At 48.6% G+C, this 23,441-nt stretch overlaps 1 protein-coding gene across 2 annotated transcripts in view; it reads right to left on the reverse strand.

Annotated features, from left to right (window-relative positions):
• The window catches only part of slc12a5a (solute carrier family 12 member 5a), a 310,680-nt gene that overhangs the window by 26,350 nt on the left and 260,889 nt on the right, over window positions 1-23,441 (reverse strand). For both annotated transcript variants that reach the window (XM_056272751.1, XM_056272750.1), the window contains 4 exons: window positions 13,144-13,198; window positions 11,835-11,965; window positions 4,603-4,850; window positions 607-818 (listed from right to left, as the gene is read on the reverse strand). In XM_056272751.1, coding sequence (XP_056128726.1) covers window positions 607-818; window positions 4,603-4,850; window positions 11,835-11,965; window positions 13,144-13,198 — 646 coding nt within the window. The remainder of the gene's footprint in view (window positions 1-606; window positions 819-4,602; window positions 4,851-11,834; window positions 11,966-13,143; window positions 13,199-23,441) is intronic.

Raw genomic sequence — 23,441 nt, forward strand, 5'->3', positions numbered from 1 at the left:
CTGCAGACTACCACATGCCTTCTCCGATACATGTGGCGTCGCCAGCCGCTTCTTTTCACCTGACAATGAGGAGTTTCGCAGGGGGGACGTAGCGCGTGGGAGGATCACGCTATTCCCCCCTCCTTCCCGAACAGGCGCCCCGATTGACCAGAGGAGGCGCTAGTGCAGCGACCAGGACACATACCCACATCTGGCTTCCCGCCCGCAGACGCGGGCCAAGCCGGAGGTAACACGGGGATTCGAACCAGCGATCCCTGTATTGGTAGGCAACAGAATAGACCGCTACGCTACCCGGACCCCCATTGAGGTTTATTTTACTTCAGCTGCAGGTAGTGTGATGCAGTAATTTCCAGCAAGTTAGCTGTAACTCAACCGTGCATCAACCTCTGAGATCAACAGCAGATGAAAACCAGTTTCAGGCAACATGCTGAGACACGTGCACATGTGCATGTGTCAGTGTAACCTCCGCGCACACATGCACGAAAACAACACACTCCTGTGTGCAACAGAAATGCAGTCGTTTCATTTCACTCGCTTGTGTGTTGTGCGTGTCGATGTGAGGCGTCAGTGTGCAGCCCCATTAAAATTCTGACAGCCGTCACCGACCTGTCAGAATCCCGCTGGTCACCCCGGGGATACCCTGGACCTGGGACACATTGTTTGCCTCAAAGTACTTGTCACAGGTGGCGTTGAGGAAGGACGAGTCGCAGAACATGCGCCACAGCTGTGTGGTGACGGTCCCGTTCGCCGTCTCGATGGTCTTGGCGCACACGTCGAACTTCTTCCACACCAGGGTGCGGTTCCCCAAGAGACACACTCTGCGATGAGAACCAAACCACACAATATCTGTCAGCCAGGAGGTGTGTGTGTGTTTGTTTGAGAAGACATGTATTAAGAAGTCTTTATAATGAGTCGCTGTAAACTGAGCGTTTTCTAGCTCACACAACACACTTGCTAACATTAGCAGAGGGCTTAAAATATTAATAACCATCATATTAATCTTGTTTGGAATATTGTATATAATGGCTTCTTCATCTTTTTATCTGAACTTGGCCTGTCTGAACCAAAAGTTCTGCCCTAACCTCAACCAACTTGTAATCCTATTATTAACAATTACTTAAAAAAGACAAGCTGGTTATTGGTATTTTCAAGCCCCCTGCAAATGTTAAAATGTATTGTGGGAGCATATGTGTACCCTATTACTCACAGAGTAACCCATGTGTGGGGGACAGGTTTGCATGAGCCTGTCTCAGTGGTTGTCTTTACATATGATTGCAAACTTTCTTTGATTCATTATCCCCATTATTAATTTATATGTACCCTAGTACTACTACTATTACTACTACTACTACTACTACTGCTACTACTACTACTTTCGGCTGCTCCCGTTAGGGGTCGCCACAGCGAATCATCCGTTTCCATCTCTTCCTGTCCCCTGCATCTTCCTCTGTCACACCAGCCACCTGCATGTCCTCCCTCACCACATCCATAAACCTCCTCTCTGGCCTTCCTCTTCTCCTCTTCCCTGGCAGCTCCGTATTCAGCATCCTTCTCCCAGTATACCCAGCATCTCTCCTCCACACATGTCCAAACCATCTCAATCTCGCCTCTCTTGCTTTGTCTCCAAACCGTCCAACCTGTAGTTGTCCCTCGAATATACCCGTTCCTAATCCTGTCCTTCTTCGCCACTCCCAGTGAAAATCTTATCATCTTCAACTCTGCCCCCTCCAGCTCCACCTCCTGTCTTTTCGTCAGTGCCACTGTCTCCAAACCATACAGCACAACTGGTCTAACAACCATCTTGTAAACCTTCCCTTTAACTCTTGCTGGTACCCTTCTGTCACAAATCACTCCTGACACTCTTCTCCACCCACTCCACCCTGCCTGCACTCTCTTCTTCACCTCTCTGCTGCATTCCCCGTTACTTTGAACAGTTAACCCCAATTACTTAAACTCAACCACCTTTGTCACCTCTACTCCTTGCATCCTCACCATTCTGCTGTCCTCCATCTCATTCCCGCATATGTATTGTCTTGCTCCTGCTGACTTTTATTCCTCTTCTCTCCAGTGCATACCTCCACCTCTCCAGGCTCTCCTCAACGTGCTCCCTACTCTCACTACAGATCCTAATGTCATCCGCGAACATCATAATCCATGGAGACTCCTGCCTGATTTCACCCGTCAATCTGTCCATCACCATTGCTAACAAGAAGGAGCTCAGAGCCGATCCTTGATGTAATCCCGCCTCCACCTTGAACCCATCCGTCATTCCTACCGCACACCTCACCACTTTCACAATGCCATCATACATATCCTGCTCCACTCCTACATACTTCTCTGCAACTCCCGACTTCCTCATACAATACCACACCTCCTCTCTCGGCACTCTGTCATATGCTTTCTCTAAATCTACAAAGACACAATGTAACTCCTTCTGACCTTCTCTATACTTCTCCAACAGCATTCTCAAAGCAAACATCACATGTGTGGTGCTCCTTCGTGGCATGAAACCATACTGCTGCTGCTGATCATCACCTCTCCTCTTAACCTAGCTTCTATTACTCTTTCCCATATCTTCATGCTGTGGCTGATCAACTTTATACCTCTGTAGTTGCTACAGCTCTGCACATCACCCTTATTCTTGAAAATCGGTACCAGTATGCTTCTTCTCCACTCCTCAGGCATCCTCTCACTTTCCAAGAAACAATCTAGTTAAAAACTCCGCTGCCATCTCTCCTAAACATCTCCATACCTCCACAGGTATGTCATTTGGAGCCAGCACCTTTCTACTCTTCATCTTCTTCATAGCTGCCCTCACTTCCTCTTTTGCTAATCCACTGCACTTCCTGATTCACTATCCCCACATCATCCAACCTTCTCTCTCTCTCATTTTCTTCATTCATCAGCCCCTCAAAGTTCTCCTTCCACTTTCTCAACACACTCCTTGCTTGTCAGCACATTTTTATCTCTATCCTTCATCACCCTTACCTGCTGCACCTCCTTCCCAGCTCTGTCTAGCCAATCGGTACAAGTCCTTTTCTCCTTCCTTAATGTCTAACCTCTCATACAACTCCCCATACACCTTTTCCTTTGCCTTCACCACCTCTCTTCATTTTACACTGCATCTCCTTGTACTCCTGTCTACTTTCTTCATCTCTCTGACTATCCCACTTCTTCTTCGCCAACCTCTTCCTCCGTATACTTTCCTGTACTACCTCATTCCACCACCAAGTCTTCTATTCTTCCTTCCTCTGTCCTGATGACACACCAAGCACCTTTCTAGCTGTCTCCCTCACTATTTCTGCAGTGGTTGCCCAGCCATCCAGCAACTCTTCACTACCACCCAGTTCCTGTTTTAGCTCCTCCCTGAACTCCATACAACAATCTTCCTTCTTCATCTTCCACCATTTGATCCTTGTCTCTGCCTTCACTCTCTTCCTCTTCTTGATCTCCAAAGTCATCCTACAGACCACCAGCCGATGCTGCCTAGCTATGTTCTCCATTGTCATCACCTTTCAGTCTCCAATCCCTTTCAGATTGTATCTCCTGCATAAGATATAGTCCACCTGTGTGCACCTTCCTCCACTCTTATATGTCACCTTGTGTTCCTCCCTCTTTTTGAAATATGTAGTCACCCTAGCCATTTCCACCCTTTTGCAAAATACAACATCATCTGTCCGTCCTTTCCTCTCCTTGACATCATACCTACCCATCACCTCTGTTCCCTTCACCAACATGCCCACTGAAGTCCACCCCAATCACCACTCCCTCCTCCTTGGGTACACTCTCCACCACCTCATCCTACTCAGTCCAGAATTCTTTTTTCTCTTCTCTCACACTCAACTTGTGCTGATAACATTCATCATCACACCTTCGATTTCCAGCTTCATAGTCATCACTCTGTCTGACACTCCACCTCCAGCACTCTTGACATACTCTTCCTTCAGAATTACCCCTACCCCATTTCTCCTCACATCTGCACCACGGTAGAAGAGTTTGAACTCACCGCCAATGCTCCAGCCTTAATCCCCTTCCACCTGGTCTCTTGCACACAACGTATATCTACATTCCTTCTCTCCATCATATCAGCCAGCTCTCTCCCTTTACTAGTGCCAACATTCAAAGTTCCGACTCTCACCTCCACACACCCACCCTTCCTCCTTGTCTGCTGCCTCTGGACATGCCTTTCCCCTCTCCTTCTCCTTCTCCCAACAGTAGCATAGTTTCCACCGGCACCCTGCTGGCCAACAGTACGGGTGGTGGTTGTTGGTAACCCAGGCCTCGACCGATCCGATATGGAAGTCTGATTTATGATCCGCATATTTGATTTGGCAAAGGTTTTACGCCGGATGCCCCTCCTTACACAACCTTCCCCATTTACACGGGCTTGGGACCGGCACTAAGAATACACTGGCTTGTGCATCCCCAGTGGCTGGGTACACTATACTCACTCAAGGGTGGCAGGGAGCAGGAGTCTACCTCACCGCCATTATTATTAACATATGTAGAAGTTATATTAATAGCGGCAATATGTTTGTTGTCATTATGTTATATTATGTTTGGCTCCATTCATGCAGGAGCAGTGCATTCATCCATCCTTACGGGAAGTCTGGAGGATCGACACCCGTCTTGATGACCCCGGCGTAGACAGCCAGGATGGAGAGGATGACGCAGGCCAGGAAAACCAGGGCCAGCTTGTTGACGTACTTCACCCCAACAAACACCACCGTCGCCATAGAGGTCAGCAGAATGGTGCCGTACACACGCATGTTGTTCAGCAGGGCGGCTTCGGCCTCGGCGCCCTCCAGTCCCTCCAGTGGGAAAATGGCTGCCTTAGGCGCTATGTAGATCTGGAGTGGTAACAAGACAAGAGAGGGAGAGTAAGGTCAGAGTAACATAATGCTGACTTGGGGTAAAAAGGGAAAAAAGTGATGAAAGGTGGAGAGGGAGGAAGGAGGAAGATGAAGATGGAGAGTCAGAAAAAAGGGAGAGAGGAAATATATGGGACTACTTCATCAAATGGGGTGCTCCTACAATATACTTATAACAGTCTTCAAATGGACCTTGCAGCAGCCCACATAATCACAGCCTCCCATTTCATTTCTGCTTAATTGAACAACTCAAGCATGGTATTAATATTCTGAAGGAACAACCATAACGGCAGTTAAACCACGGCTCAGCCTAACAATAGCACCACTATTTATACAAAACCCCACAAGCCTCTAATTTGCCAATCAATGCCTGTTGTCAGCTGAGGATAAAAGCTGATCCGTGGTCTGTGTTATTACACTATAATAGAAACCAAAAAGAAGAGCCAGAATAAAACGTCATCTGGTATCTACCCAAACAATTTAGTCAAAATAAGAAAAAAAAATTTTTTTTTGTTAAAAATCACCCCCCCTTTCCTCCCCAATTGTATCTGGCAATTACCCCACACTTCCGAGCCATCCCGGCCGCTGCTCCACCCCCTTACTGCTGATCCGGGGAAGGCTGCAGACTACCACATGCCTCCTCCAATACATGTGGAGTCGCCAGCCGCTTCTTTTCACCTGACAGTGAGGAGTTTCACCAGGGGGACGTAGCACACAGGAGGATCACGCTATTCCCCCCAGTTCCCCCTCCCCCCCCGAACAGGCGCCCTGACCGACCTGAGGAGGCGCTAGTGCAGCGACCAGGACACATACCCACATCCGGCTTCCCACCCGCAGACACGGAGGATTGGGTCTGTAGGGACGCCCGACCAGACCGCAGGTAACATGGGGATTCGAACCAAAGATCCCTGTGTTGGTAGGCAACGAAATAGACCACTACACCACCCAGACACCCATCAACATTTTTTCTAAAAAGTTAGTCAAAATAAAAGACAAAACAAACAACCACAAGAAACGGGATCATGACACCTGCTGTCATCTGGCCGGAGAGACCGCAATGATGCCAAGAGCAGCACATCACTAGGCAAACAAACCTGCAGCTCCGATGCGAACTGTTCCTACCACCGAAAATAGCACGGGTTTGTGTTCCTGGCTTGTGAGATGATAAAACATATTCAAATCAGCCTTCTCCACATCCGCTCCTTACAATTCTGCGGGGATTGTTATTTCACAATGGAAACTAAGCCAGCTTTGACCCAGAAGACAGAATTAACCTCCGGGCATGATCAAGCTCTGCCTGTGCAATAAGAGGGATCCAGATGGAGAATGAGGCAGGGACGGAAGGAAGAAGAAGAAAAAAAAAAGAAAGTAAGGAAAAAAGAAAAGAAAAACTGGTGTGATGATGACAGTGGACCAAAGTAATGAGAGCGGTTCAAGGAATGCTCTTGTTCCTCAGCCACTGTCTTGATTTCCCCCTAATGAAGAATTTGCATAATTACACCCAGCGCTCAATGCATCAGCAGGGGCGGCAGCATCAGGATGTGTTGTATGGAAGGCGGCGGAGGAAGAGGAGGCCGAGATGAAAGCTCTCGCCGTTTCGCTGAGAACTGATTAAAATTCACACGGAGGAACAGTCTGACTGGGAAAAAATTGCTTTGGAAAAAATAACCTCAAAAAAAAAAAGAAAAAAAAAGAAGAAAAAACACAGCAAGGGATGCAAGAGAGAACTGGGCCAAGAGTCGCTGAAAAAGAGATTATGACAGAGATGGTGATGGAGATACCGTGATGGTTGCCGAGACCAAAAGGTGATGCAGAGGGAGAGTAAATGAGAGAGAGAGAGCGCAAGCGTGAGAGAGAGAGTGAGAGACAGAGAGAGAGAGGGAGGGAGGGAGGCAGAGAGTGAGAGAGAGGGAGGGAGAGATAGAGAGAGAATGAGAGAGTGAGAGAGGGAGTGAGAGAGAGCGAGAGGGAGGGAGAGAGAGCGAGAGGGAGGGAGAGAGAGCAAGACAGTGAGTGAGAGAGAGCCAGTGAGAGAGAGTGAGAGAGAACGAGTGAGAGAGAGTGAGAGAGAGCCAGTGAGAGAGTGAGAGAGAGCAAGACAGTGAGAGAGAGCAAGACAGTGAGAGAGAGTGAGAATGAGTGAGAGAGAGGGTGAGAGATAGAGAGTGAGAGAGAGAGAGAGTGAGAGAGAGAGAATGAGAGAGAGTGAATGAGGGAGAGAGAGAGCGTGCGAGGGAGGAAAACAGAAAGAGTGACAAAAAGAAGCTTAGAGAGAAACAGACAGGACTGAAGAGACAGGAAGTTGATTCAATTTTATTTGTATAGCCCAATAACACAAATTACAAATTTGCCTCGCCCTGTCCTAGACCCTCACATTGGATAAAGAACAACTCCCTAAAAAAAACCTTTAACAGGGAGAAAAATAGGAAGAAACATCGGGGAGAGCAACAGAGGAGGGACCTCTCTCCCAAGACGGACAGACATGCAATGGATGTTGTGTTTACACAATTTACAGAACACAACATGGGAAGAGGACAACAGAACTGCAGAGGATAATGGAACAGCAGAACAGACAGAAAGACAGTAGGGGATGCCGGTCAGTGGCCCTACTGGACACAGACTCCAATTTGATCTGTAACGATAACAATCGACAACTCTGAGATTACACAAAGTGTGGCAGCCAAAAATCTTGGTGTTAGGTTTGATCCCGGCCTTTCCTTCGATAAGCACAATAAAGAAGTCACCAAGACTGCCTTTTCCCCGTTACATAGCGTAGCTAAAATTCGGTCTTTTCTCTCCATGGCTGATGCAGAGACTCAAACACACGCATTTGTTTCATCCAGACTTGAGTACTGTCATGTTCTGTTTTCAGGTCTGCCACATGCTCGTACTAAAAGATGTTTGTTCCATAGCAAATTCGGGGGCAGCCCGGGAACCGCCGCAGCCGGGACATGAACCCGGTTCTCCCGCACCATAGGCGACTACGTTAACCACTCGGTTAAATGGTCCGACCCAGACTCGGAGGCAACAAGATCAGCTCAGGACAGAAAGAACTGGAGGAGACTTGTTTGGCAAGCATGTCATCCTGATGGTGCTGGCAAGCCTCGCTAACGAGGAGACCTTGAAGAAGAAGAAGTACTAAAAGTCTTCAGATGGTTCAGAATGCTAGAATCCTAACTAAATTTAGGAAATTTTACCATATTACATCAACTCTCCCCTCCCTTCATCGGCTTCCTATCCATGTTAGATCAGATTTCAAGGTGCTTCTGCTGACTTATAAAATCCTAAATGAGCTTGCCCCATCTTACCTGTCTGATCTCCTTAAACTGTACATTCCATCTCGAGCTCTTCGCTCTCAAAATACAGGATCCCTGTATTTTGAGATTGAGTTAAGAAGAAGTTTGAGTTAAGATTGAGTTAAGAAGAAGTCAGCTGGTGGCAGGGCTTTTTCCTATCAGGCCCTGTTCTTGTGGGATAACCTGCCTGCTGCCATCAGACAATCAGAGTCTGTTGAGTCCTTTAAATCCAAACTTAAAACTCATCTTTTTGCCTTAGCTTACAAGTTGTCTTTAAGTTGAGTGCTTCACAACCTGTACTGCATGAGTACTTCACAACCTGTACTGCATGGCGGGTCGGTTTCTGTCACAGTGATTTTACCAACCACTGTTCTCCCGACGAGATTATAGAGTATATTGACTATAACATTAGCGTATATTGTGTATATATAATAATAATAATAATAATAATAATAATGATAATAATAAATCAATCTTGTGTAGCGCTTTTCTATTACTCAAAGTCGCTTTACAATAAATGGAGTGAAACAAGACCACCGATGAACATAACACAGACATACAGGGGTGGATGGGAAGGGGGGCTACGAGAGGGAGAAGCAGCAGCCACACACGACGCCAGCAGTACTCTCCGACTTGGACAGATATAAAGGGAAAGAAAAACAAACATCATAAATCACAGATGCAGGTCAAGCGCTCAGTCCCCAGCCTGCCCCAGACCAGGAGTGTATGAGCGGACGGGGGGGGGGGGGGGTGGGCATGAGAAGGCAATAGAAAAGGTGTGTCTTGAGATGGGATTGGAAGAGTGGAAGGTATTCTGAGTCTCTAATGATTTGGGGAAGTGAGTTCCAGAGCCTGGGAGCTGCTCTGGAGAAGGCTAGGTCACCAAAGCCGTGGAAATTGGACCTGGGGGTAGAGAGAAGGGAGGCTGAGGTGAATCTGAGGGGCCGAGAGGGTTGGTAGGGGGAGAGGAGATCGGTGAGGTATGGGGGAGCCAGTTTGTGAAGGGCTTTATAAGTAAGAACCAGGATTTTGTAATTGATCCGGTGGGAGATGGGTAGCCAGTGGAGGTCTTTTAGGACTGGGGTGATGTGGTGCCACGATTTGGTGAAAGTTAAAAGTCGGGCAGACGCGTTCTGGACCAATTGGAGTCTCTTGATAGAGCTAGCACTGATGCCATAGAGGAGTGAGTTGCAGTAATCAAGGCGGGAGGAGATGAAGGCATGGATCAGTATCTCAGCAGCAGGGCGTGTGAGAGAGGATCTTATTTTTGCAATGTTGCAAAGGTGGTAGAAGGAGGATTTGACCATTTGGCGGATATGTGGCTCAAGGGAGAGGGTGGGATCAAGGATCACACCAAGGTTGCGTGCCTGGGGGGAAGGGGAGACAGTAGTGCCATCGATGGTGAATGCAAGGTTGTTGATTTGGCTGAGAGTGGACTTGGAGCCAATAAAGAGGAGTTCAGTTTTGTCATTGTTGAGTTTGAGAAGGTTTTGCTGCATCCAGACTTTAACCGCAGACAGACAGGAGCCGATGTGAGAGAGGGGTGGATTGTGAGGGGATTTGGTAGTAGGGTATATCTGGGTGTTCTCAGCATAACAGTGGAAGTCCAAGTTGAAATGGCGGAGAATCTGACCAAGAGGGAGGATGTTGATGATGAAAAGGAGTGGGCCGAGTACAGAACCTTGGGGAACGAACACCTTGTGTGACTGTGGATGGAACATAGGAGTGGTTGTGAAGTGAGATGAAGTGTGACCTGTTGGGAGAGGTAGGACTGGAGCCAGCTGAGTACGGTGCCTTCAATACCGACATCTTTCAATCTGGTGAGCAGGATGTTGCGGCTCACAGTATCGAAGGTTGCACTCAGATCGAGGAGGATAAGGATGTTAAGGGCTCCAGTATCAGCAGAGGTAAGGAGGTCATTAAGTACTTTAAGGAGTGCAGTTGCAGTGCTGTGGAGTGGGCGAAAACCAGACTGGAGGGGTTCGAGTAGGTTGTTGGAGTGTAGGTAGGTTTGGAGTTGTGTGGCGACAATGCGTTCCAGGGATTTAGAGAGGAAGGGAAGATTGGAAATTGGCCGGTAGTGGTTGAGGCAGGATAGATCAAGACCGGGTTTCTTGAGAACTGGGGTGACAGTTGCAGTTTTGTAGACAGAGGGGACAATTCCATGGGACAGTGAGGAATTGAAAAGGTTGGTGAGGTAGCGGCATAAGGCAGGGAGGCATTTCTTCAGTAGGGGGGTGGGGAGGGGATCAAGGGAGCAGGTTGTGGATTTTGATGAGATGATGAGTTCAGAGATAGTGGTAGGGGCAACTGGAACAAACCGGGAGAGGCGGCGATCAGGGGGAGGGGTAGGGAGGTCAAGAGGAATGGGGAGAAGAGGGGCCGGAGTAGATGCTGCCGAGTCAGATGCAAGGGACAGTGATTTGTTGATAGCGGCGATTTTGTCTGCAAAAAATTGGAGAAATGAGTTGCACTGTTCAGCAGTAGAGTTGGAGAGGGCATCGGCACGGGGCTTGAGGAGGTTGTTTACAGTGGAGAAGAGGGTGCGGGGGTTACGGCTGGAATCAATAATGATGGTGGAAAAATAGGCAGACTTGGCGGCGGTGAGGGCATCTTTGTAGGCAGAGAGGTAGAGGCTGTGGGCTTCTTGGTGTACAGTAAGAGATATATACATAACTCACTGGATTACATCATATATATTATAGAGTATATTGACTATTATAGTGCGTATATTGCGTAGATATTATATATATAACTCAATGGATTATATTATATATATAGCATATATATTAGTGTATATATAGCATATAGTATGTTATTAGTGTATATTGACTGTTATGACTATATTATTGACTATTATAGAGTATAGAGTATAGATTATTGACTATATTATTAGTGACTATTATAGATGATAGAGTATAGATTATTGACTATATTATTATTGACTATTATAGAGCATAGATTATTGACTATATTATTATTGACTATTATAGAGTATAGAGTATTGACTATTGCAAACTGTTCTCTTCTCTCACGTCTTTGCGCTCTCTGAATGACGTCTTCTCCTTTCTCTTCTTCTGTGTGTAAATGGTGTGATGTGAGTCTCTCTTGTGTGCAGGTGTGATCTGTCCTCCTCCCAGGTTGCCATGGTGACGGTGGTCGCCACCTGGACGCTGCTTGTCATCCCCCTCATCACATCTTTTTATCTTCTTCTTCTGTCGGCTTGTCCCCTGTTTCCCAGGGGTCGCCACAGCAGATGTGAAGATTTGATGGTTTCCATCGGGACCCCGTCAGGGCACAGCACCGATGGTGGTCTTGTCAATCCACATAGTGATTTGGCAAAATTTCATGCCGGATGCTCTTCCTGACACAACCACTAACCCTGTGGACGGGGGCACAGGTAAAGTGCTGGATGCCATCCCAGTACTCATGGACTTGTGCCCATGCCTGTCATCACATCACATTTTCTTCTTACACATCTTATAACCCCATGTAATGTTGTGGTTATAAAGCCCCCGGAGGCAAATTTGTGATTTGTGATAATGGGCTATACAAAAAAAACTGACTTGACTTGAGATATACAGACAGACAGACAGAAAGATAGACAGACAGATAGTTAAATAGACAGACAGACAGATAGACAGGCAGTTGGAAGACAGTGTCTCACCAGTAGGAGTTCGATGGCCCCCAGGATGTACATGGCTCCCGCAAAGGTGGTCCCCAGGTAGAAACAGATCCCCACTGCCCCCCCAAACTCAGGGCCCAGCGAACGGGAAATCATGTAGTAGGAGCCTCCAGCTGAACACAACACAAACACATAAACTGTGTGTGAGTGCATGTGTGCACATACACATATATTTGTATGTGCATGGATGTGTGTGTGTGTGTGTTTGTGTCTACCTATATGACATATGTTTGTGTATATACCATAAGTGTGTGTGTTTTTTTCTCCCCCTTTTCCTCCCCAATTTTATCCCGCCAATTACCCCACTCTTCTGAGCCGCCCCGGTCGCTGCCCAACCCCCTCTGCTGATCCGGGGAGGGCTGCAGACTACCACATGCCTCCTCCGATACATGTGGCGTCGCCAGCCGCTCCTTTTCACCTGACAGTGAGGAGTTTCACCAGGGGGACGTAGTGCGTGGGAGGATCACGTTATTCCCCCCAGTTCCCCCTTCCCCCCCAAACAGGCAGCCAACCAGAGGAGGCGCTAGTGCAGCGACCAGGACACATACCCACATCCGGCTTCCCACCCACAGACACAGCCAATTGTGTCTGTAGGGACGCCCGACCAAGCCGGAGGTAACACGGGGATTCGAACTGGCGATCCCTGTGTTGGCAGGCAACGGAATAGACCACTACGCTACCTGGACACCTGATAAGTGTGTGTTTGAGTATCTTTCCATATCTGCATGAGTTAACATTTAATCCCTTAGTTTCTGTTTCTGTAGGTTTTTTGATCGCTTCATCTCTATGTATTATGGTTGCATGGGCTAAAGAATAAACGAATCAAAACTAAACAATACTTAATGGTGTTTGTATCAGAGCCAGAGCTGGTATAAACGCCATCCTTCACCCCCCGTTAAATATTTTTCATCCGTGCTATATAAAGATCACGTGGAGAAACACAGGCTGTGTTTACTACACATCATCATCACGTGAATATAGCTTATATAATGTCATTGGGCATGTGCAAACACACACACACACGCACACAAACACACACATACGGTAAAGATTTGAGACACCATGCAAACGCTCTTATCCAGAGCAAATCAGGGTTGTTGAAGGCGGGTGTTTGCATGTAGGCTAAACCATCCTACGGCATCCTGGTCAATGTCTGCAACGGCTGCTGTGCGCTACTGCGGTGTTTTTGGCACAACACGCCGAAGGCCATTGGTGAGAGGGAAAAACTGTAGAAAGAAGCAGGCCAACTGAAACGGGGAAGTCTGCGAGGTGCAAGCATCTGCTCACCCACCTGGTACAACTCCATTGGTGGCAATGGCACTCATCGAGATGGCAGTCAGCATGGTCTGCAGAGAGGAGAGGACAGAGAGAGAGAGAGAGAGAGAGAGAGAGAGAGAGAGAGAGAGAGAGAGAGAGGGGAAACAAGTTAACGTGTGTTTTCCCCCCAGATATTACTTACGGACAGATGTTAAGAGAAAAAAAAATCTTGTGTTAAAACTACATATGAGCAGAGATACATGTAAAGAACTGATTCCCGCATGGTGGTCTATCTAAAATTTTATCGACCCAAAAAGTCATTCTTCATTGGTTTTAGCGTGAAGAGGATATATTTATTTATTTATTTAGGGCACCCCCCCCTTTCCTCTCCAGTTGTAACCGTAAAATTACCCGCTCTCCCGAGCCGTCCGGTCTCTGCTCCATCTCTTCCTCCGGGGAGGGCTACCACATGCCTCCTCCAATACAGGTGGAGTCACCAGCCTCTTCTTTTCACCTGACAGTGAGGAGTTTCGCCGGGGGGGATGTAGCGCGTGGGAGGATCACGCTATTCCCCCCGGTTCCCCCTCCCCCCCGAACAGGCGCCCAAACCGACCGGAGGAGGCGCTATTGAAACGACCAGGACACATACCCACACCCCGCTTCCCACCCGCAGACACGGCCAATTGTGTCTGTAGGGATGCCCGACCAAGCCGGAGGTAACACGGGGATTTGAACCAGCGAGCCCCGTGTTGGTAGGCAACAGAATAGACCGCTACGCTATCCGGACGCCCGTGAAGAGGGTTTTGTTCGTTTAGTCGGTTCCATTTCCTTGGACGTAGGTTTTTCTCAACTTCGGTTATTGTGCTTAAATTGCCGGGTGTTATTTCCTGCTATGCTATAAATCATTTTGTGAGAGTAGCTGTCACTTTCCAAAACTTTGCTAAAATTTAGCCGTCTTTCTTGAAGAGAAGAGAGTTATTAATTCAACGGGGGAAGGTGCTGGGGCTTGGTTTAGTCATGAACAGAAAAGTACTGACTGCACATATAAAGTCCCTCTTTCACACTTAAACGCCTCTTCAGTTACCTTTATTAGGCAAACGACGGTTCAATCCAATGTGGACATTTATCAGGTCAAGGAGGTGTCTCTCTCTCTCTCTCTCTCTCTCTCTCTCTCTCTCTCTCTCTCTCTCTCTCTCTCTCTCTCTCTCTCTCTCTCTCTCTCTCTCTCACTCACTCATTCACTCGCCCCCCCTCACTCGTCCCCCCTCTCTTTCACTCACACTCCCCCGTCTCTCTCTCACTCGCCTCCTCTCACTCGTTCCCCCGTCTCTCTCTCACCCGCCACCCCTCTCTCTTTCACTTGTCCCCCTCTCTCTCTCTCAGCGCTCTCATCTCTCTCTCTCACTCACCCCCTCTCACTCGCCTCCCCTATCTCTCATTCGCCTCTCCTCTCTCTCACTCGCCCCTCTCACTCGTCCCCCCTCTCTCTCACTCGCCCCCCATCTCTCACTCGCCCCCCCTCTCTCACTCGCCCCTCTCGCTCACTCACCCCCCCTCTCACTCGCCCCCCCTCTCTCACTCGCCCCCCCCTCTCTCACTTGCCCCCCATCTCTAGATTTCAATTTCTGCATTTTAGCAGATATCTCTTCCTGTACTAAAGCTATTTTCTGTCATTAAAATTCAGCTCGTTATAATGGTTTCAGAGTTGCGATAGATAACTCCAAAACACCTTGGGGAGGGGTTGTGTAGGGACAACAATGGCACCGCAACACATTCGGATTCAAAGACAACAAAGACAAACAAGCAAACAACCGGAAAAAGCCACGGGGCTCGTCAACAGCTGTCAGCGCACATTTAGGCATTCAGACAGCCAATGGCAGGCCACGTCTCCCACCGAGCGAGGCAGCCTGACTGCATGACTGTAACTCCACCATCGAGCCGATGGAAAAAGATCCGAGGAAGTATAAGGGCATGCAACAATGGAAACCACCGGATGCCTGCGACACCCACAGCTTAGCCTTCACGGCCCCCAGAGAGAAAGAGAAAAAGAGGGAGAGACGCAGGCAGGAAGTGGAAGGATGGACTAGAAAAATAAAATCTGACAAAGACTGAGTGTGTGTGTGTGTGTGTGTGTGTGTGTGTGAGAGAGAGACAGTACTACATGGACAACATAAGGACTCCATCTTTCTTTCAAAAGCTATTATGATTCCAACCCTGTCCTTCCACATAGTGTGAACATGAAACCCGACAGAGAAGAAGTGAATGAGGGTGAAGAGGAGGTGCGAGCGTTGTCAGTACCCGCTTTGAACACACACCGTTTTATTTCCACGGCGCCTCTTCTCCGTTCGATTACAGTTTCATACAGTGTTTTACCTTTTCCAGTGTTTCCTTGTCTACCTTTGGTGAACTTCTCTTTGCAGAGGCACTCGTTGATCATAATGATTACATGATTATGAGCCTGCAATCTGACACACAACTTGGTCTACGACAACAAATTGCATAACAGGATCAGACGTCGGGGTGATTCAAGTGTTGGCGTTGACCTCATTGTGAGAGAAATACATTTATGTGGGCTAAAGCCCTGTTAGCTAGTCAGCAGTGGACGTTTGCCCGCCAGGAAAATGGTCATGGGTCAGCGGCAGGACAAACTCGCACATGACATCGAAATGAGTGAGGAGGGACCATGGAGCTGCAGGGAGTTTATTTATTTATTTATTTTTGGACACCCCCCCCCCCCTTTCTCCCCAATTGAATCCAGCCAATTGCCCCACTCTTCCAAGCTGTCCGGGTCGCTACTCCACCCCCTCTGCTGATCCGGGGAGGGGAGGGCTGCAGACTACCAAATGCCTCCTTCCGATACATGTGGAGTCGCCATTCGCTTCTTTTCACCTGACAGTGAGGAGTTTCACCAGGGGGGACGTAGTGCGTGGGAGGATCACGTTATCCCCCCTCCCCCATATCCCCCTCCCCGCCAAACAGGCACCGCGACCGACCAGAGGAGGCGCTAGTGCAGCGACCAGGACACATACTCACATCCGGCTTTCCATCCACAGACACGGCCAATTGTGTCTGTAGGGATGCCCGACCAAGCCGGAGGCAACAGGGGAGTTGATCCAGCGATCCCCGTGTTGGTAGGCGATGGAATAGACCACTACACTACCCGGACGCCCTCCGCAACTTTACTTTCCTCCCCAGTACAAACTGTTTTTCCTGTTTTTGCATTGACAAAATTCAGGACGCAGCGCAGTACATGACTTCGCCATGCAGTTTTTTTTTCTCGCCATCTATCCACAGCTTCCTTCCCTGTTTCCTCTGACCTACAAGAGCCTTCTCCTTTACAAACACAAACGCAGTCTCTATACCGGTACTATAAAAGCAGATGAATACAACCAAATGTATAAAAATGTAAACCTATGAACATGTGCATAAATATTCTCTGACTTCACTAGTTTGGAATACTTCCTGATTCCAGGTCGCAACATCTACGCTGAAAAAGACGTCAGATGGAAAAATACTGCAACGAAAACATCAAATAAAAACCCAAAGATGTTTAAGTACCTAGCAAGCTGGCTGGTTGGAAAGCTGTGTTTTTAGCATACAAAGCTAAGCAACATAAGAAAATGACCGCCCGATCAGAGTTAGGCAAGTAAATTTGGATTTAAGCACAGATTCGCCCACAAGGTCCACTGACAGATTCTGGCAGACGACACCTGTCGTTTTGCAGTCATAGATGTGGACACAGGGTACTGGTGGAGTGATTAGGTCATGGCGAATTAGTGACAGCCAATGAAATGGAGGGAGGCATGAGCAGTGAAAGTACCCACCAAGCTCTTGATTCAGTTTCAAAATGGCAGCTGTCGGGGATCGCCGGTTCGAATTCCCTTGTTACCTCCGGCTTGGTCGGGCGTCCTTATGGATACAATTGGCTGTCTGTGGGTGGGGAGCCGGATGTGGGTATGTGTCCTGGTCGCTGCACTAGCGCCTCCTCCGGTCAGTGGGAGGGGGAGTGGGGAGAATAGCGTGATCCTCCCATGCGCTATGTTCCCCTGGTGAAACTCCTCACTGTCAGGTGAAAAGAAGCGGCTGGCGACTCCACATTTATCGGAGGAGGCATGTGGTGGTCTGCAGCCCTCCCCGGATCGGCGGAGGGGGTGCAGCAGCGACCGGGACGACTCGGAAAAATAGGGTAATTGGCCAAGTACAACTGGGAGAAAAAGGGGGAAAAATCCCCACCCCAAAAAAATGGCGGCTATGTGTTAGCACTCACCAAACTCAGAACACATCCACCTAAATGTAGCACACTTTCAGACCAAACTGTTTAATTATCATGTATCACCCCAACAACTTTACGAAGATACACAACACAAGTCCATATATTACAGCAGAATACGTTTTAATTGCTTTCATTATAGCAGTGGAAATGTCGCTCTCCAGTGAAGAGATTGAGACATCTACCAAGCTTACTCTTTTCAACCAAATTCAGCCCTTCTTAGCTTAGACGGTGCATACCACTTAGACGTCTTTCAGATGTTTAATCGGCGTAAAATTGCTCAGCGGGTAGCGTGAGTAGCAGCATGAGTAGTAGTAATATAAACCATGCAGTAAGAAAGAATCGGAGATGGATGGAGGGGGGACATAATTGAAAATGGGGTGCAACATACAGACACATGGAGGAACGCCAATAAGGGCCAGCTGTTGTTGTGTCTGTCTCTGAAAAGTGAAACGTGGTTAGTGTCACCTGAGGGCCCGGCGGGAAAGCTATCAGAGGCGAGAGTGAGTGCGACTGGGCTCTATTCCTCTCCGTAATCTGGTCGTAATGAGGCCGCGAGCCCCTCTCCTATCACAACAGATAAGACAGTAATTGTTTAAGTGTTTTATCTGATGGGGGCCAGCAGCCACGCAGAGGTACTTTAAAGCCCATTGAGTCGTCACACAGCTGTATGGTAAGGCCATGGCTTGAAAGAGGCCACTCCAGGGTTTGATACAGACTAGTGTGGTCAAAATACATAATGTACTTTCGGAGAGAGAATATGGAATACATATGCCTGAATGAGAGGGTGGACACTGGAATAGTGAGGATGAAAGGATTAGAGGTGATGAAGGTGGATGAGTTTAAACACTTGGGGTCAACTGTCCAAACTAATGGGGAGTGCGGAAGAGAAGTGAAGAGGAGATTGGAGGCAGGGTGGAGTGGGTGGAGAAGAGTGCCAGGGATGATTTGTGACAAAAGGGTAACAGCTTCGTTCCAACCCTTACCTATGGTCATGAGCTTTGGGTAGTGACCGAAAGGGTGAGATCGCGGAGACAAATGGCTGAAATGAGTTTCCTACGTAGGGTGTCTCGGCTCAGCCTTAGAGATAGGGTGAGGAGCTCGGACATCCGGAGGGAGCTTGGAGTAGAGTCGCTGCTCATTCTCATCGAAAAGAGACAGTTGAGGTGGTCCGGGCATCTGATTAGAATGCCTCCTGGGTGCCTTCCTTTGGAGGTTTTCCGGGCACAGCCAACTCAATGGAGACCGTGGGGCAGACCCAGACCTCGCTGGAGGGACTCCATGTCCAATCTGGCCTGGGAACGCCTTGGGATCCTCCAGGAGGAACTGGAGGGCGTTGCTGGGGAGAGGTACGTCTGGAGTGCCCTACTTAGCTTGCTGCCACCATGACCCGACCCCGGAGATGTGGCTGATGATGAATGAATGGGTACCAGCAAGAGTTAAAGGGAAGGTTTACAAGATGGTTCTGAGACCAGCTATGTTATATGGTTTGGAGACAGCAGCACTGATGAAAAGACAGGAGGTGGAGCTGGAGGTGGCAGAGTTGAAGATGCTAAGATTTTCATTGGGAGTGACGAAGAAGGACAGGATTAGGAATGAGTATATCAGAGAGACAACTACAGGTTGGATGGTTTGGAGACAAAGCAAGAGAGACGAGACTGAGATGGTTTGGACATGTGTGGAGGAGAGATGCTGGGTATGTTGGGAGAAGGATGCTGAATATGGAGCTGCCACGGAAGAGGGAAAGAAGAAGGCCAAAGAGGAGGTTTATGGATGTGGCGAGGGAGGACATGCAGGTGGCTGTTGTGACAGATGAAGATGCAGAAGACAGGAAGAAATGGAAACGGATGGTCTGCTGTGGCGACCCCTAACGGGAGCAGCCGAAAGTAGTAGTAGTAGTAGTAGTAGTCGTAGTAGTATTTTAGGAGAGAGAATTAACAGTTATTTGAATATTTTTGATATATCTTATAGTCTTCATACCTGATTGGGAGAACGGTATATGAAAATAGCTGCACTATTCACTATCAAATATCCTCCAACAACATTTAACGTGTAAGAGTAAAACATATTTTTTAAAACAGGGTCTTGGGTTCATTTGGCACTAGCGCAACAGCGTCTGTCCAAAGCTGTTGACTTTTGAAACTCTTCCTTTGGTCACCAGTAGAAAAACGGCTTCAGTTTGCACAGAATTTGGGTAAGTTTCCAGCCTCCGGGGTGGTTGCATGTCTCTAGGTGTCGTGTTTTGACTCGTGCCAGTAGTGACATGGCCACCCGATGAGATTTTCTCTGTCACCCCCGTTTGGCCACTTTACCAAAACCCTGTCCCATTTTTATCTCACGCGACTCTTGTGGCATCACGTTGCATGGCGGCACTAACAACCGTCATGATTCAGCTGCTGTCTATGTTGGATCTCTCCACCCCCTGTTAACTTGACATGATGCCTGAGCTTCTTTACACTCTTTTTTAAAATATCAGATCAGGAATCAAATGTGATTCTAGTTTTTTTATCTCCAGTCTTGGTTGTGTGTTCAGCCATTGGCCAGATAACCTGATGACCTCACGTCTGGGTCAGCGCCTGATTGGAAGACTGGTACGGGATCAGTGTTCTGCTGTACTGCAACAGCATCGTGTGCCGCATCAATTTTTCCCACTGACCCAGAGCCTGTGGCCTATTTTATTGCCCCACTTTCAGGAGGTGCAGGTGATCTCAAACTGTGGCAATTTGAGGGGTCGTGTAAAGAGATCCATGCTGTAGATGTATCACACTCCAGCTTGCCAACTTCATGTCTCGAAACCTAAATTCAGGACCTACATTCCTAAATTCAGTGCCCTCTGTGCAGTTTCACCGCGTGTACCAACGAGCCCAATGGCCCCCAGGCATGCCAAATGTAAAAACGCCAGATTATGTTGCATGGCCATCTGTCTGGGCCATATGAGGCACCGCAGCCGAGAGTTCACAGATCAGACATGGGGGGGGGGGCTGTTCTTTTCCAAGGCGGTCGAAGCAAGAGCGAGTCCCGGGAAAATTGCGTGACCCATGTGTCCCCTGATGAAATTCTGCCTGATTATGGGCGACTGACAGTGTGAGGAGTTTTGGGCATATAATTATCTTTATTTTCAAAACGTTCTCCCCAATTGTACCCAGCCAATTAACCCACTCTTCCAAGCCGTCCCGGTCGCTGCCCCCCCCCCCACCCCCCCCTGCCGATCCGGGGAGAGTTGCAGACTACCACATGCTTCCTCCGATACATGTGGAGTCACCAGCCGCTTCTTTTCACCTGACAGTGAGGAGTTTTGCCAGGGGGAGGTAGCGCATGGGAGGATCCAGCTTTTACCCCTAGTCCCTCCTCCCTACTGAACAGGTGCCCCGACCGACCAGAGGAGGCGCTAGTGCAACAACCAGGACACATACCCACATCCGGCTTCCTGTACCCGCCGACATGGCCAATTAGACCGCCACGCTACCCAGACGCCCCCACCGACAGTGTGTTTTGATTTAACTGGGCTGAGCGACATCACCCTTAGAGACTAATTTCAATATTCAACAAGCCGGGGGACAGCTGATGTACCCCCAGACTCTGACCGCCAAGGACTCAAAGGTTGTTGGGTTTTTTTTTTTTGGTCCCAAAGCTACAGCCAAACTCCGCCGTGGCCTTCAGATTACCTCGATGCCGAGAAGAAATTGGTTTTGACAGGGATGGAGGTCTTACCCTGCCCCGAGAGCGATGCTTCATTAGCATGCCTCATTATGTGAACACGCTGTGGTTTTGTCAAGCGCGACTTCATGAATTCCCAAACAATGACACAGTAAATGTCCATTTTGGAGAGGGGGGGGTGCCATTTTGTCACTCTTAATCCCCATGGACTTTACACTGTAGTAAGTGTCAGATAAAAGGTGGATGGAGGTTATTCTTACTTTTTAGACTTTATGCAAATAAATTGGAGAGAGGGAGAGAGAGAGAGCGAACGAGAGAGAGATCTAACAGAGGTCAAGATACAATTTTATAGTACAAAGATGTGGAGAGAGGATGATGGGTAAGGATGAAAGATGAGGGGGGGGGGGAGTAAGATAGAAAAAGGGACAAAGTGAGAGGGGGGACAATTGGGGGGGTTAATGAGAAAGTCAAGGATGAAGAGAGAGGAAGATGGAGGAAACAATGGTGATGAGGAGATAATGAGAGGGCAAAGGGGGGGGGTGTCCTTGGTATTTAAATCAGCGGAGACAGAGGGCAGAGCACCCTTCACCCTCACGCCGCCGAGAGAATCAGGCCCAGGAAGTAAACGGTCAAACAACAGTCACATGTCCATCTCCAGTATTAAACCTGGTTAGAGCCTGCATTCATTATCTGGGCTAAAAATACATGCACGCTCCACACTCCGAGCTGAACGCCATCCTGAGGATCTCTCTCTCTCTCTCTCTCTCTCTCTCTCTCTCTCTCTCTCTCTCTCTCTCTCTCTCTCTCTCTCTCTCTCTCTCTCACTCCATCTTAAACTCAGTGATGGCTGCATGACTCAAGTTTACTTACAGTTCTTTAACATTGTGCGTTTTCATCAACACTGAAAACATGACCCTTCTTTTTTTTGTGGATTTTCCCCATTTTTCTCCCCAGCTGTACCCAGCCAATTACCCCACTCTTCCGAGTCATCCCGGTCTCTGCTCCACCCCCTCTGCCGATCCGGGGAGGGCTGCAGACTACTACACACTTCCTCCGATACATGTGGAGTCGCCAGCCGCTTCTTTTCACTTGACAGTGAGGAGTTTCACCAGGGGGACGTAGCACGTGGGAGGATCACACTACACGCTACCCCCCCCCACAGGTGCCCCGATTGACCAGAGGAGGCACTAATGCAGCGACTGGGAAATATAACTACATTCAGTTTCCAACCCACAGACACGGCCAATTGTGTCTGTAGGGATGCCCGAGCAAGCCAGGGGTAACACGGGGATTCGAACCAGCAATGCCCCAAACAAAAACACAACTCTTCTGACGTCTCATTGAAGTTGTGTCAAAATGTTCCATCAGGGGAGAATAACTGTGGAGGAGGAGAATAACTGTGGAGGAGGAGGGATGCATGTATGCGGCGCTATGACGGAGGAGCCCACAAATACTGCTCTGTCAACGATAATCCATGCATGAGCACAGCTGCGCCCAAACATGAATAAAACATGGCGCGGTGCTCTTACACTGTATATCATTCTTCATCATCCAACCTTCAGCCTGGCAGTCCTGCGTATCTCCACCAGGGTGGGGATCACTCCCAAATCTCACACACACACACACAGGCTAACACGGTGTGGTGGTGACAGCCCCTTGAGGGACGGGTGGTTATGTCTTACGTAAGGAGCTGAGGAGCGGGGGGGGGGGCTTCTCCCACTCCCATTACACTCAAGACCATCGCCGCAGGGCTCTGCAGTGAGCCTTGTGAGGCTGATGGGAGATGTGTGTTTGTGGCTTGTGTGCGTGTTGGATAGAGATACGCTGGAAGGGAGAAGAGCAAGCGGTACACCTCCGCCGACCCGGGTGCGAAGAACTGAGTTAGATACGATGGCAGGAGAACCCTGTTCACAGATATTACCGCTTGAAATAATGTTGCACGAACTTCTTTAAAATGTACAGAATGAAAAAAGAAAAAATGTTTTATTTTGGATTTTCTTCCCTTTTTCTCCCCAATTGTATCCAGCCAATTACCCCGCTCTCCCGAGCCGTCCGATCTCTGCTCCACCTCTTCCTCCAGGGAGGGCGGCCACATGCCTCCTCCAATACACGTGGAGTCACCAGCCTCTTCTTTTCACCTGACAGTGAGGAGTTTCACCGGGGGGACGTAGCGCGTGGGAGGATCACGCTATTTCCCCCGGTCCCCCCCCCCCAAACAGGCGCCCAAACTGACCAGAGGAGGTGCTAGTGCAGTGACCAGGACACATACCCACATCCGGCTTCCCACCCGCAGACATGGACAATTGTGTCTGTAGGGACGCCCAACCAAGCCGGAGGTAACACGGGGGGATTCGAACCGCCGGTCCCCATGTTGGTAGGCAATGGAATAGACCGCCATGCCACCC

The sequence above is a fragment of the Lampris incognitus genome, chromosome 2 (assembly GCF_029633865.1).
Source record: "Lampris incognitus isolate fLamInc1 chromosome 2, fLamInc1.hap2, whole genome shotgun sequence".
Classification (NCBI taxonomy): Eukaryota; Metazoa; Chordata; class Actinopteri; order Lampriformes; family Lampridae; genus Lampris; species Lampris incognitus.